Source organism: Pseudocercospora fijiensis (assembly GCF_000340215.1).
Source record: "Pseudocercospora fijiensis CIRAD86 unplaced genomic scaffold MYCFIscaffold_7, whole genome shotgun sequence".
NCBI classification, from domain to species: Eukaryota; Fungi; Ascomycota; class Dothideomycetes; order Mycosphaerellales; family Mycosphaerellaceae; genus Pseudocercospora; species Pseudocercospora fijiensis.
In genome coordinates this window covers 140,085-156,528 of record NW_006921538.1, presented here as the reverse complement: position 1 = coordinate 156,528, position 16,444 = coordinate 140,085, and the positions used below count along the sequence as shown (strand labels likewise).

The 16,444-nt window shown below is 41.7% G+C and overlaps 2 protein-coding genes across 2 annotated transcripts; both read left to right on the top strand.

The window, feature by feature from the left end:
• Positions 1–1,558: 1,558 nt before the first annotated feature.
• MYCFIDRAFT_37542 (uncharacterized protein) lies at positions 1,559–1,774 on the top strand (the record flags this gene model as incomplete). The annotated part of the gene is made up of 1 exon (XM_007930625.1): positions 1,559–1,774. A coding segment is annotated over one exon (216 nt), but the record flags the coding sequence as incomplete, so codon positions are not given.
• A 12,953-nt stretch (positions 1,775–14,727) lies between these two features.
• MYCFIDRAFT_211887 (uncharacterized protein) lies at positions 14,728–16,016 on the top strand. Its single transcript, XM_007930786.1, has 2 exons — positions 14,728–15,052; positions 15,117–16,016. The coding sequence occupies exons 1-2, from the start codon at positions 14,839–14,841 to the stop codon at positions 15,629–15,631; spliced, it is 729 nt and encodes a 242-aa protein (XP_007928977.1). The 5' UTR covers positions 14,728–14,838; the 3' UTR covers positions 15,632–16,016.
• The last annotated feature ends 428 nt before the right edge of the window (positions 16,017–16,444 follow it).

Here is a 16,444-nt window from a genome sequence, read left to right as displayed (position 1 = left end):
GTCTAGCATTATTTCTAGACGGCGGCGGCATAGCTTCGAGATTAGCGATACGGCGGCGCTTACGCTCAATCTCCTCGTCTTATTCTAGCTCTTCTTCGTAGCTAGGCGCGTCCTCGTCGTTATTGCCGCCCTTACCCGTTACACTATTATTAACCTCAACTTCTACCTCGTTATTACCTTTATCTACGCCCGGGCCTTTATCTTTACTTATTACTAGCGAATCTGGCATCTCTTGCTCCTTAATAAACTAGCGATTAGCGTCCGGAGTGCGCTGCTTCTTCGACTGCAAACTTAGTATATTATACTTGTCGCGATAGCTCGTAGCGGCGTCTAATTCTTCGCGCCGCTATATAATAACAGCAGCCTCCTTAGCGGCCTTATGTGCCTCTCGGTATCTATACTAGGTACGCATTTCCGCCTATATCGAGCTAGGCTCGTCTTCTTCCTTACTAGTGCTATTACCGCTCTCTTTAACGTTGAATTTAGGAAACTACTCCTTCTCGAGCCCCTACGTTATACGGTCGAGCGACATATGCTAAATACTAGTACTTCTATAGTACTTAGCGGTTATAAGGTCCCACTATCTAGTAGTGCTATACGAGGCCTTATAGTTATACGCTATTCGAATAAGCGCCTTCTTATTGTCCTTAGATTAACTACGCCGATTCTTCTTCTTCGCCGCCTTAATCGCCGCATCCGAAGTGTCTACGGCTCCGCTAGTATTAGTAGCTATTCTACGTAGCAAGTCCTTTACCCTATTGCCTCTCTAGACCGCCGTATTGTTACGCTTTAACTCGTTATCTGCGGCCTCGCTTGGCGCCTACGAGTCGACATCTATAGGTGCCTAAGAGGCTCGAAATAAGAGCGTTTAAGTGCGGAAGTTAGGCGCTTAAGAAGATATAACAATTAGTATAAGAAAGAGATATAATCTACGCGATTAGAAGACGCGTTTAGCACTCGAGGAAGTTAGATCTACTATCTTATTTAGCAAACTATAACACCCGCTATACTACTATAAGACCGTTACAATAGTAGTAGCTAGGTTACTACGCGTAGTAACCGGGGTATAACAGTTGTAACTACTGCACGGTCTAGGTTGTTATAAGCGTTTAAAAGAGGTCTAGGGGTTGCCTTATTAAGCCTTATGCCCTTCCGTTATAACTACTAATCCGCCGGCAAAAGGTCTCTATTCTTCCCCTAGTTTAAGGACTGTATTAGAGCCCTCGACGGCAGCTATATTATTGCTTACGTACCTCGTAATAAACAGGTGCTATAGCGCAATAGGAAGGGCTCTATCTCGTAGAATGTGCTAGCAGTCGTTAACTTTAATATGCTATTTACGTATGTGCTTGCTAGATAGGAGGGCTCTATAAACGACGCTAGGGTGCTATTATACGCTCGAGAAATAGAAGGCTTCGGTACCAACTGTCTATATAACAAGTACTATCTCGCAGATACTAGCTATCCGAGTACTCGACTTACTATTATGCCCTTCCGTACTATACGTTATTACTTAAAGGAGTAGCAAAGCGGTAACCGTCGACCTAAGAACGAGTAAGAGCTGTTTAACTTGCGGCACTCGAGCCTACGCAACGTTATCGAGCGGACGTTTAGTATATTAAAGGAGCGCTTCAAGATCCTTCGTAACACTAATAGACCTGCCTTTAATATAGAGACACAAGTAGCTCTAGTTTATAGCTTAGTGTGCCTATATAACTTTATTCGCCGTACTAATCTATCGGACGAGTTAATTACTAACGAGTTTAAGCGCTAGAACAACGAAGAGCCGCTCTTTAATAAGGAGGTCCGTATAGGTAGTAAACGAAGCGCTACTTAGACGCTCAGTTAAGCAGCTTCTACTAAGAATAAGAAGATGTCCGCTTAGCGTGCTCGGTATACAAAGGACATATAGCAAGACTATTTAGTTGAGCTTAATCACCGTAGATTAGCTGTTTAGTAGAAGGGTGTCAATAGCAAAGAGACTATATAGAATATAGATATCGGTACCTTAAAGCCTTATCGTTATCGTATTGATCACTTTTATTAGCGCCGTTTGCTAGAAAGTGTCTCAATCGACTTAACTCGTTAAGATTTAAGTTATATTCGAGAAGCTCTTCGAGATGTTAGAGACTATTCTAACCGATCTCTATATTACCTCCGCAGAGCCGGTATAAGACTATTTCTTAACTAAATTAGATAATTTTTTGATAAGATTGTAGCCCGTAGCGAGTAGATATTTCGCTATTATACAAACATATAGTATAGGTATTGTCTTAGTAGTATACTAGACTATTAGCGGTCGTTTAGATTCGAGTAGGGATGTAGCTAACACCTCCGCGGAGCTAAGCTAGGGTCGGCTTTAAGCGACTCGATACCGGCTCTAGGTCCGCTTGCTAAGCCGGAGACGCACACTAGATTATTAAAACCTATATACTATTAGAACACTATAACTAGCCGTCGGAAGCATATAAAAATTGATACGGAGTATAATATATATATATTCTCGAAGACTTATAAATTTTGTATATATATATAGACCTAGTGTTAAATAGTAGATAGTTAGGGTTGTTAAAAGCCAAACTCCGTACTCCGCTAGAAACGCGCTTAAATTAGATCGCTTCTTAACTCGCTTACTTAATCTCGGACTTAATATCTTCTTCTATAGCGCTCTCGTCGGCAATCTAACGGATCTATATACGCCTATATCTTAGAGTGCCCTTATAGAAGGACCTAGCTTCGAAGTCGCTAAAGGTCTTATCGTAGAAGGCCTTGCTATAGGCTCTATAGAGCTTATAAGATAGGTTGAAGTCGTTTAACTTGTTAAGAGCTAGCTTTACTAGAATATCGGGTCTTATACTAATAAGGCCTTATATAATAGCATTAGCTAAGCGGACAGCACCTCTACGAGGGCCCTTCTAGTTAATGCTTATAATAGGCGCCTTAGCAGCAGAATGAATGTCCTAGCTCTACGTAGCTTCGTCCTAGAAAGTAGCCTATTTCGCTAGTGTTTGAGCCGTTTCTAAGGGAGCCTTCTATAGCCTAGTAGGAGGTAAATTCTCTTTGTCGGCCTCGTTGTCGCTAATAGATACTAGCTCCTTAGATTGCGAGGATTTAGCCTTCTTGTTAGCCTTCTTATTAGCCTTGCTAGACAGTCGCTTCTTCGAGGCACTAGCGCCGCCCTTAGAAGCGTTGCCTATAGCCGTCTTGTTACTATAGATTGTAGCGTAGAGTGCAACATATAGCATAGGGTAATCCCTTAGAGGCTTCGCATTCTTATAGACCTTCTTAGCAAGATAGTCCTTCTATATAAAGGAGTTAGTAGTAATAGTGCTAGTGTCGTAGTTAATGCCGAAGCTAGACTCGTATTTAAGCGCTATAAAGGCAGCGTAGAGGGCTTTATAGAATAACAGCTTCGTACGGCATTGTTTCTAAGAGATAGACCGCTTTGCTTAACGAGATACATTAGATATAACATCTTCGCGAGCCTATAGCTTCAATTGACCGTTACGGTAGTTGTTAAGGTCTATTTGAAGGGCAACGTTCTCGAGGAGGATTTGTTCTATTTTGCCTGTCTAAACAAGCCGACCTTCTTTATCGTCGGAAGAGGTATCTTCGTCGCTAGAACCGGCCTGTATACTATCTTATAGGGCGGCAATATTGTCTCTAATATTAACCTAAGAATTGACAAGCTAGCTGTCCGCTAAGGCAGCCTATATAGCGGTTAGTATACTAGTAGGTGCTAACTAGGAGTCGTCGGAGGTAGCTTAAGGAGTAGATTTAGCTATAGTAAACGCAGGATTTGTTTCTTAACGAGGAAGTGTCGGATCGAGATGATTTTTATAGCAAATTAAAGCGTATAATCTTCTTATATTTTCGGCGTATACGATAGTATATATAGACATTGTTAGTGTTAATGTTCGTAGTAATAGAAACAATAGAATTTGTCGCATTCTTAGGGAAGTGTAAATTCTACTTGCTAAGCCCCGCTCGGATATTACCGCGGGTAGATCTAGGCGCCTATATAGCTAGTATTTAGCTCTCGTTACATTCTATAAGGACAACTAATACTAGAAGTGAACAAGTGCGTTATAAGAAGATGCTATAGGGTCTATTAGAAGTAATAGTGCACTTAGAAGGTCTATAAGTGCTAGTCTATAGCCTGGTTTAGTGCCACTTCAATCTATACTAGGTACTACGACCTGCCTCGGAAGTGTAGCTAAAAGAGAACAGGCCCTTATAGACTATCCGCCGCAAATTTCCGCTTAAGAGTGCTTATAAGAAGGTCTATAAGAAGCTCGTATAGGTTATACTATACGCAGAGTCTAAGGAAGAGGTAGAGGTTAGAATATAGGCTGCTTTTAATGCCCTTCCTAGCGGCAAGAACGACGAGAAGTATAGCTATATAGAACGAGAATAGTTAGTCGAGCACGCTTAGATATAGACTACCTACTAGCGGAGGAACAATCTACTGCTTATACGTATAAGTACTATATAATAGTACCTTCCGTCCTCTTAGAGCGGGTATTTACTAACTGCTATTGCTTAGGCACGTACAACGTCGCTAGTTAAGGGTTACTACTCCGATTTTAAGAGCGATATTAGCACTATTAAGGGCAACTTCTTACTCTCCGGCACCTTTACACACTCGCTAAAGGTAGATAGGAAGTGGTATAACAATACTAATAAGGCTTCTGCGAAGGATAATATGCTTTACCTATTTAGTCGACTATAAGGCGATTGCGAGCGGTTTAACGAGCTTCTATATTGCCTTTAAAGCCTTATTACTAAGCAGTATCGACTCGCTTAGAAGCGCGCTAATAGCGGCCTTCTAAATTGGTTACGATATTAACTATAGATCGATAACTACATCCCTAATATGTGCTAGTATTACTTCTAGAAGCAGTATTACTAACCGTGTCGCTATATCTAGTACGATTAAGAGATTAAAGGCAGTAGAATAACTGCTTAATAGGTAGATTGCTATATAGACCGTTTCTTCGACCCTAAAGGCTTTAATAGCGATATTAACTTAACTAAGACACACTTAGAATAGCTTATTAACGAGAATCTACTAGAAGAAGATAAGGAAGGTAAGATAGAGACTCTTCGCACTATTACGAAGGACCGTTACCTTCTATTACATAGTATACTCGAGAATATTATATACGACTATTATTAGAAGGCGAAGTAGGCAGAGGCGGTTATTCTAGCTAACTTGTTACACGCCTATCGGACTAATATTGCTATATAGTATTAGTCTAAATATATGCGACTATCGGCGGCGGCAGAGCTATTACAATAGCTCTAGTAGTATCGACAGCGATACGACAATAGTACGTTGTTTACTATCTAATAGGCGTAGGTCGATATAGGCGTAGGCGCCTTACTACTAGTCTACTAGTAATAACAACCTCGCTAAATATAATAACCGCGATAGGCGAGGGACCTGTTCGCGCTAGGGGAGGGCACTTAGCGCGCGCTAGAGTATATAGCGACTACTTTCTATACTAATTAGTATAGAAACAGTTACTACTATCCTCCGCCGTCGTTCTAGCCCCCTCCGCTATCGCAATTTAAGCCTACGTAGGTAACTAACTCGGTACTATAGAATACGTACGCCGTAGGCGACGGCACCTTCTAATATAGTATATCTTCTTCAAACGACGGCAGTTTAATAGACGTAATGCGCTAGGTCCTTTACTAATAGCGCCTTCTATATATGCCTACTATACCGAGCGGTCTTCGCTACTCTATAGCAGCTACCGATATACCGACGCTATAGCCGTTAAACCTATTAAGATATATGCTATAATAATAGTCGCTAATAGATATATTACAACTTAGCAATTAGTAGGTAGGGGTATTTATTAACGACCGACGATACTTATTAGAAGAATAGTAGCGGCTATTTAATAGTAGGACCTTTAGTAGTAATCTATACTATAGCGGCGGTAGCGGCAGCGGTAGCGGCAGCGGTAGCAATAGACAATAAGGCAAGAGCAAGTAGATACACCTCGAATTTAGCGCAATAGCTATACTATACGTTAACTTTAGCTTTATTAAGTTATCGCTAGCGACCTTAGTAGAAATTACTATATTCCTAAAGCCCTTTTAAATTTAAAGCACATTTTAACCAAATTTATTAGGGGAGTTGCTAGCAACTCGAGGTAAGGGGTAGGATTAGGGTAAAAGTAGGTCGAGCCAATTAGCGCGAGTTGCTAATATATAGGCTACTCCTATCGGTAGGAGTTCGTAGCAACGGGGGTGCTCTAAAGTGTCGGGTCTATAGTCTATAGGACCTTAGCGTATGTCTAGGGTCCGAAGGAACTGCAATTAAATCGTAACAATATCGCTCTATATAAGAGCTATATAGCTTGCAGAGCTGCGTTATTACAGTGCTTATCGGATATAGTAGATCTTAGATAGCAGTGCTGTTATAGTTGTCGTACGAGGAACAGTTCTTAGTAAGGAACCGTTCTTAGCGGTAGAACTGTTCTAGTTTAACGAAGCGTTCCGCTAATAAGAACTATTCTGCGGATAGAACCGTGTACGTGCTTACAACTATTCATTTATGCAGTACTATTCGTAATACGATTACTGTTTATATACTTTACGATTGCGATTGCGCTTAGCTATCTACTACCCTATGCGGTCCTACCCTTGCTAGCGCTACTATAATCTACTAAATCCAACGTTAAATCCAACCCCTTTTAGCAAAGCCGATAGTCTAATCTATAATCGATTTCCGAAGGCCGCTCGTGTATTAGGTCGTATCGTTATAGTCGCTAAGGAGCTAATAGTTGCTAAGGAGCTAATAGTTGCTAAGGAGCTAATAGTTGCTAAGGAGCTTATAGTCTTCGTAGAGCTCGTATTTAATAAGGACCTAAGAGTGTAAGCAGATGTATCGCTAAAGCATACTAGTTAAGTATACCTAAATAGCAAGAGCTAAGTCGAACGATAATAGCACTAGAAGTAGTTAGCATAAATAAAGAAAGAGCTGCTTGTTAGTAAACTTACAATACTATGCGATAAGTCGATAAAGACCTTTATTCTACTTTCAGTTAGTAACCTACGTACAACTAGCAAAGCTCGTAAGTATACGTACCTAAAGGAATTGAATGTCCTAATCTACGTATAGAAGCTCCGTACTAGTAGGTATATTGTCGATCGAGACACGCTTTATCTCTAGGCTCTTATTGTTAATGCGCTCGAATAGCACTATCTAGACCCGCTTACCGCTAATGCTAGGCAAGCCGACAACAATCTTCTTATTGCTAGCATTAAGGCGGTAGACAGGCAATTAGGTAATAGGATCCAGTCCTAATAACTTAGTCGTTAGCTAGATACGAATAAAGAGCACTCGCTCGGCGACGGTAGAGGCCTTTTAAGAATAGTTAGCGTATACACTATACAATGGGTTAGAGGCATACCTTGTACGAGAAGATCTCGTTAACGAGTCTAATCTCTCCGCTATAGTAACCTACGAAATCCCCTCGCTTTAGCACTATACGCTTCTTAGCTGTAGTATCAAACGCAAAGCGCTTATACTAGAAGATAGGCTCCGAGTTAGTCGTGTTAACGTTAGGTCTGCTATATTCCTACTAATAGGCTTGCTTTAAGCTAGCACGTATCGGCATTAATTTCTCGCTATCGTTGCGGATTAGCAATAGCAGAAGCTAGTCGCACTAATACTAAACGAGTCGCTTGCTAGTCTATACGTTAGAATAATTAGCATCGCTAGCAAACTTCTGTTTAAGCTTAGCCTTAGCCGCTTAAGCTTTCTCTTACTTAGTGCGTAGCAGCAAGCTATTAAAGAGGCGTAGGTTCTGCTAGTAGAGGGTCTTTATCTGCTAAGCGAGGTACTTAGTGTTTTGATCTTCGTCGCTATCGAAGCTACCCTAAACAAGCAGCCGAATAGTTATCTCAAGACTATATATAACAAGTAGGTTACGCTTAGGATTCTAGAAGTTAGTATTATAGATCTTCTGCTTTATTACCTTATACTTAGCCTCGCTACCGAAGACGTTAACGTTAATAGCAGCTCCGTATTCGTCGATTACGTCGTTCTAATAAGCGCTAATATATACGTTTAGTCGCTTTGCTATCAATCGGTGCTTATACTTATAATTAATAGACTCTTCGGTAGTATCTAGAGCTTATAGATCGCCGCCGCCTACGACTTAAGACTCTCCGCGAGCCTACGAGGCACTACGTGCTTATAAAGCAGCGCGACCTACGGTTGTTGTTAGCTTCTTAGTGTTAACAATAGCAGCGCATTCTATAAGGCCCTAGAATAGCTAGCGAGAGGCTAGCATTTCCTAGCGTAGATCGTATTGCTATTACTTAGTAAGTTGCGTAGATAGAAGAAGCATATTCGTACGTACGATAGCTAACAATATCCGTACGAGAACTGCGGCGGCTAGAATATCGCTTGCTGCTAGACCCGTTTGCTACTAAAGGTACTAGAAGATTATCGACACTCGTAGTTCGGTACGTATAGCCTCGATAAAGTTAGGTGCTATATACTCATCCTTTAACTAGACTCTTAGTAGAAGTAGAGCGATAATTGACTAACGTGCGTGCTTAGATAAGCTAAATGTAAGCAGGTAGTACAATAGCGATCGAAGGCGGCCCTATCCTAGTAGAAACGGGAATTTCTTTAGTGCCTATATATACTTAACCTATACTAATGTTATAAAAGCCTTACTAAGTAGGACTTCGTAGAGCATATAGGTAATACTATTAAGCTTAGAGTGTGCTAGATCCGCTAGCCGTGTCTTGTAGATATCTAATGCTAGTATAATCTTAGTAAGAGAAGGTGCCTCTATAGCTATACCAAATTGCCGACCGAATTCCGTACGAGCGTTGTTAAAGGGTAGGGCCTCTATAAATTGTCGAATTCGCTAAGTCTCGTAATAGTACTTAATCTCCTATTCGGCTTCTTAGAGCAGTCTACGGTCCTTATCTGTCGTATAGCACATACGGCATCCGATATTAGCAGATTAGTAGAGCATGCTAGAGTTGCTTTACTACTATAGCATATCTCCCGTATATAGCATTATAAACGCAGAGACTATTGCTTAAGTACTATTTAGAAGATTAAGGAATTGGCCCTCGTCGAGTGCTCGTAGAGAGGGACCGATTACCTTAACAACGTCGCTAACCTTGCTTCCGTAAGGGCTAAGCGTAAAGGGGATAATGTTTGAAGTCTAGTTACGTTCTTCGCTAGTTAAGCTAGTAGGTACGAAGTAGATACCTATAACCGAGCGCTATATATTACGGTAGAGACCGAAGCCGTCGAGGAAGTTAAGCAAAGGCAGGCTATAGACCTCTTTGCCCGTAATGTGCTTATCGAATTTGTTAATTAGCTAGAGACGACCGAATGCTATAACCTTAAGCTCGCTACGGATCGGATAGGTCTTATATACTAGGCGAAGCTTCGATTAGCGATCGACAATACGTCGAATAATAAAGTTATAGTAATTAGCGAGAGGCATAGAGCTAATCTTGCTCTCGAAGGAGTACTATACTACAATTACGCCTAGGTTAAATAGCTAGACGTTAGAGGGCAGAAGGTAGTAGTCGACATTATCGGTTAGGAATAGCTCGTTGCTCGCAGCTTTAGTAGCTATCGCCTAGCGGAGATCTAAAGGCAGTTAACTATATACTATAATCGCTCGCACTTTAATCGATATAGTATTAAGCGTACCTAGATAACTAAAAGGACCGCCGCGCTGTAAGCGCTTATCGACGCTAATGCCGAGCACACGTCCGATATACTTAGTACTACTCGTAGTACAATTGTACGTGTCGCTATAGTATGTAAAGCTAATAAAGTCCGTAGGAAAGATTAGACCGCTAGGCAAGCTAATAAATTGCTTCCAATCTGTTAGTACCGCTAGCATTAGATCTTGTTTATTAGATCTAATAGCCTTAGCTCGCTTACCCTAACTCTTGCTTAGCTTCTTTAGAAGCCTAGCTTAGTATGCTGCAGGCTTGCTAGCAGCCGGACTAGCACTATATAAAGTGCTTAGATCCGCGCTCGTTAGATCCGCGTTCGTTAGGTACCGAGCGAATTAGCTAGAAGTTGTACGGATCGAGCTTGCCTACGCTATAGACTGCTATAGATACTTAGGTACGTTAACAAAGTGCGCTATGCCCTAGAAGACTTTGCCCGTAAACTAAGACACTAGCATACGAGCGAATAATTGCCGTAGATTAAAGAAGTAGAGTAGTTCTATAGCATTGCTATTACCCGCAGATTTAGAGCTAGCTAGCAGTGTTAGCTGCTTCTTCTCTTCGAGTGTGACATTCTTATAACGTAGATCTAGCAGTAGGAGGACTAACTTAAGGTGCAGCTTTAGCGTGTTAACGGTCTCTAGTAGCTCGTTCAAGCTAGTATTAGTAGTAGAGGCAAAGATCGTACGAAGTGTCGAGTAGTCCGATCGTAAGATACCTGTCTCCTATATCTAGAGAGCGAAGGCTAGTTTAATATTAGTAATACGAAGAGTCTTATAGTCTTTCTTCTAGTCGAGGACTTCTAAATTGTTAACACTAAATAGGCCGCCGCTGCTTAATAGTACTGTTTGATTTAGAGGTAGCATTAGGCTATACTATATAGTCGGATTAAGCTCTTCGGCTTTATCGTATTCGGCACCTAGTGCGACTACGTCCTTACTAAAAAAGTCATTATTATTATAGTCGTCGTTATTTAGGCCGCGATCTTAATAGTCCGCTAACTAGATTATTTCGGCATTATCGAGTTAATCTTCGTAATTAGGCTAGACCTACAAGTTAGCTAGTTCGAGGCTTAATTCGGCGGGCTTTATCTTAGTAATAGGCATCTTAGCGACAGGCATCTTAGTAGGCATTATATCGATATCGCCGCTATTAGCGCCCTCGATAGTCTATATAATATCGTCCGCATCTAGAATTAGGTCGTTATCTTCTATACTAGCGGCACCGCCGAAATTATTAGTATCGTCCTCGCGCGTGCGCTTAGTACTATAAGCGGACTCGGATTGCCTATCGGATAGTCTAGGCTCGGCTAAGGTCGTTAGCGCCGCTAGCTGTTGTTGTTCTAGCTGCTTAGGCTTAGGCATATTCGCCGGATCTAGCTATCCTAGGTAACGGTACGACATTATATCGCTATCGAGTCGCTTAAAGCTATAGTCGATATCGTAAGTAGTTTAAATGCTTTAGGTGTTCTTGTTCGAAGTGTTATTAGTATAGTAGAAGCAGAATTTGGAAGTGCGAGTTAGGTATTTATAGATAGGCGCTTGTAGCAAGGCAGGCGTAGGTACCCGCACACGCGCTACGCGACAAACACTGTATATACACGCGTTCTTTATATAGTAGCGTAAGTGAATTAAGTGCAGAGCCGTAAAGAAGACTTCCTATACACTTTGCGGCGCTATATAGCGGTTAGGCTAGGTTGTTCTCGTAGTGCATCCTTCTTTCTTTCGACTCGAAATCGCTACATAGGTCTTAATAGCAATAGAAGTCTTTCTGTATTTAGTTAGCGAGGTATAAGAACAGATCCTAGTTATTAGTCTAAGAAGTCGTATATTAATAATAATATATATAAAAATATTAAGTAGCAAAGCAGCAAAGTAGCAAAGCAAGTAAGCAAGTAGCGCCTACAGCGCCTATAGCGCAGACTAGCGTATATAATAATAATATAAATATAAAAATAAAGAAACTACTCCTCGTCGCTCTCGAAGTTAAAGCCGTCCTCGTCGGCGTCCGCGAGGGCCTTAGCGATATCTTTAGTCTATACGAATATAATTAGTAGTATGCTTAGACTTCTAGCTACGATACAACCTTTAATAGATTGTATTACTCTACGCACCTTTCGACCGCGATTACCGACCTACTTTGTCGGAGGGATACTATAGATATAGATTAGTACTGCTATTACACAACAACGATCTATAGTATAGTATACGTAAACTCGAAGTGCTCGCGGGTAAGCGTATCCTACTCTTTTATTATTCTATATATATATGTTAGTATAGGAGCATTACGAGCAGTATAAGCAGTATAAGTTCTAGTATTAAAGGTCGATTAGATCGATGTTTAGTATAGATATCTAGTCGTACGGAGGTCTCGGAGGTGCTAAGAGTACTAGATATTTAAGATTAGATTGAAGGATAGACTTACGGCTACGCGTCGTACTTCTAGAGTATCTTAGTATACGTAGTCTCGCACGTCTATAATATACATTAGCATCCTAAGCATTACAGACACAACGCCTTTACGATACTAACCTCCTTAAGAGCTCTGTCTGCCTTAATGCAGACAATAGTTATAGCTATTAAGCGAGAATAGAGCCCTATATATGATTAGTATACTATATACGAGCAACAATTAGAGCGAGTATAGCATAGCATAGCATATTATATAGGTGTAGTACTTCTTGCCTCGAGACTTCGAGGACTTGTAGTCTAGGTAGTCCTTTAAGTAGTAGTATCTACGATATATACATTAGTATACCTATATAGAACAGCATAAGATAAAACACTAATATAGTAAAGAACTTATCCTCGTAGAAGTTCTTTACAAAGAAGTCTTAAACTTAACCATTTTGTATAGTTAGAAGCGAGGGAGTCTCCTTCACCTCTAGCTTAGCCTAATCCTACTAAATCATTAGTATATACTATTACACATATACTAGCAGTAAAAGCATAGCTCTTCGGTAGGTAAATGGTCGAGAACTGTAGGGTCAAAGTAGATACAGAATAGCAAAAGTATAAGCTTTAGGATTATAAATAAACTATGAAGATCAAAACTAATCTATTAGGCTTAGAATTTTTATAAGATTTAGGATCAAACATGAACTATCTTAGAACTCTAAGACCTAGAGCAAAAAGGGGTTAGAGGAGGGCAAAAAGAATAGGTATATAGTAAATGAATAATAACTTACTCGTGCTCTTATAGTGACCTTGTTTTTAAAGGTTCGCATATCGAGAAATTTGTTCCGTGCCTATATATAGTATAGTGTAGTAGTAGAAAACTCGGGGCCGTAAACTCGCATAATTACATCGTGTTTAAATTCATATAAAGCATAAAGGAAGTGTATAACATTTCGCTCGTAATACAGTTTTACTATATTCTCCGTATCTTGTTTATAGATAGTCTTTTTATTCGAAGAGGGTTTAGGGTAGGACTAGGGTAAAACACGCTTTACGATATTGTTAGGATTAGCTAGCTAACGGAGCTGAGCTCGTAGGGTCTATTATATGTTAGTATACAATGCAGTACTAAACTACTATACTATATACCTATTTGATAAAAGAGACTAGTATTCTATATTATTTGTACTATATAGTAGTGCTGCTAAAGGATATAGTTATATTTGCTATACTCCCGGTAGTAGTATTAAAATGGCTAAATCTAGAAGTCCTAGATGTCCTAGAAATTGTGCTTCGTAATCGGCTTGCTATATACTTTAAGCTTCGGCTTTAGTCTCTATAATCGAATACTATATACTATATTGTGCTTTATGCTTCAAATTGCTATAGATGTTATCGTCTTAATACTTAAGTAGTTGCTAATTAGGCACTTAGTAGATGAAAATGCTAAGAGGTTAATATATATACTACTACTATTAAACATATGCTAACAAACGAAAGCGCTAAGTATATTAACAATTGCTAAATAACTACTAGACTATACGATACATACTAAGAAGATCTTGCTACTATTAGAGCTATATAAGATATATAATCGAAGCTGTCGATATTAAAGTCGAAGCTTTTAGTAAAGGAGATATTAACCGCATAATAGATCGTATAAATAAATAGTAGTATATATTATAAGAAGATCGTTCTACCTCTTATAGTCTTTCTAGGCTTAAGAGAATATATAAAACAGAAGGAAATAGGGAGTTAGTTCTCGGATATTAGACAATATACGAGGTTAGTTAGTATAGGCATATTAGTACGTTAAAGGTCTCGAAAGCGATTGCGATTGCTATATAAAATTAACTTTGCTAGCAGCAACGGCGGCGATAGTAAGTAAATAAATAGGTAGGGAGCAAATAATAGAGGAACGTTACGTAAAGTGCATATGCGGACGCACCTCCGCGGACTTCTAGCGCTTCTATTAGCCGGAACGCTTCTAGAACCTAAGGAACGGTTCGCATACTAGAACGCTTCGCATACACAACAATTTATCGCTAAGTACAGTCCTAACATCGTTTAGATTGATATGCTGCACTGAAATCTGCTCGTTCCGAACCGTATACAGTTTATCCTATAAGAACAGTGCTATTACAGCTCTTTTGGAGACAACTGTAACGCCACGGTTCCGACAGACCCTATACCCGCGCTAAGGGAGAGGCAAAGGCAGAAAAAGGTGCGTCACCTTCAGCGAGACCTTCGTGTTCAAAGCGCATGTCAACGTTGAGATTCGTGGGTGAGGTTTGCCAGTACAGAGTCTACGGACAGCTGTTGTTGCTTGCAAGGAGTGCTTCCGGAGACGGTTGGACCACACGCCATGCTGTCCTTCGGGATGGGAAGATGATGCAGGGTGTTGGCGGGAAGAATAAGATGGAGCTGATGAAGGAGGGTGACGGCGGCGGCGAGCTGTGGCTTCTCGTAGGCTCGCTTGACCCGGTCCGCCAAGTCCGCTTGGCTTCTCCAGAACCTCTCCACTACAATCGTGACAATTCCGTTTAGCCATGAACCAGGAGAGCGGCGGCTGCGACGATGGCAACGGCGGAAGGCGAAAAGCTGCATCGCCTCATTCACAATCATCGATGCATCCCGGATGTCACTCGCAGCAACGAAGCGCGCGTGCGCGTTCGCATACTCTGGCCTGGTGTAGCAGTACACCATGAATCCTGGAGACACATCGATCACCTCAGCACCTCGCTCGCTTCTCTGTCATAAGCACATGATGAACTCCAAGGCAGCTCCAGGAAAGGCCAAGGCTAGGGGCGAGGGCGATGGCGTTGTCGGGTCGGTGAAGGCGACGAAAGTCGTGAAGAAGAAGGAGCCCAAGGCGAAGGCGGAACCCAAGAAGAAGCTGCCCAAACATCTGCGCCCGCGTAAGTAGTCAAGCGACGCTCTTGGTCTCGCTGCTTGTGACTCTCATTCTTACTGCGACGGCAGTACCAAGCGACCCGCTGTCCCGTCTCAACAGCATCATCCAGCGCTTGAACCTCCCCGCCCCGACCGTTCACATCGACATCGTGACCGAGACCCGATATCGCTTCACCTATGTCGTCAGCAAGAACGCCAACAACCAAGACACCGAGAAAGGTAACAAGGAGAACATCAAGCCTGATATCCTCTTCGAAGCAAGCGGAGACATGTGTGCCACACGCCAGGAGGCTCAGATCGACTCTGCTACCAAGATCCTCCCAGCCTTAGAGGCCATGCTGTTCTCCTCAGCTGCTGGCGCGAACGACACGGCTACTACCACGACTGCCACCACGAATGCCACCACGAATACCACCGCGAATACCACCACGAATGTCGTTACGACTCCGGTCATCACTGCTCCCACTTCCCAGTCAGCGGCTCCGTCGTCTTCCGCGGCAACATCTCACATCTACCGGTCCTTCGTTTGGGAAGAAGAGGATGAATTGGATTGGGACATGGACAGTCTAGGAGGAGAGGATTGACATAGCGGTCTAGAGGAATGAGAGAATGGAGGAGAATCATGAACGATAGCGATACGGAAAATGTTGAGCCGAAGCACAATCAGGGACAAGCTAGCAAACATTGGGGGATCAGCATGATACGAAAGCTGAGCTGCTGCATTGCTGTATCTCCTCAGCTTTTGCCAAATGTGCGTGGGTGGTGGCCATGCATGATTCCATGTTTCTCAACTCTGACATTCCAAAGTTCATCAAGATGGATGCCGAGATAGTTACGAAGCAGAACAAGCACACCGAAATCAACTATTCTCGTCTTCGAGGGAAGAAGAGAATGCCGAGGATGGAGTTTGCTGAGACATAGTCTGGACAGGCAGTCATCATCAATGGCAGTGAACGCTTTTCCAACGCGTGATGTTTTATTTTTGTTTCCAATTCTCGAATGGCATGCCAGACTTTCGGAAAAGAAACACTGTCTGTTCGGCTGTCAGATTTTGGCGAGAGAACGACGAAGGGGAGAGAGAGCTCGCTACTATGGATTCAAAGTCGCTTGTCAGTACGGCCCGCAGAGCCGCCTCCTCCGCAGATTGAGCTGTATAGGGGTATTTGTATATAGAAACACGCTAATTGTCCCGTCTATCGTGCTTAACTAGAGGATAATCGTCTGTTCGAGCCTCGTACGCGCATTTCCATCGATTTCTACTAAATTTTAGTAACAATAGCGACTAGGTCGACTCGTAGTAATACTAGTATACCTCTAGCGCGATTAGACGACGAGTTAACCGCCTCTACTAAGTCAAAGAAGAAGGTATTATAGTCTCTCTAGAAGCCTATTAGTCT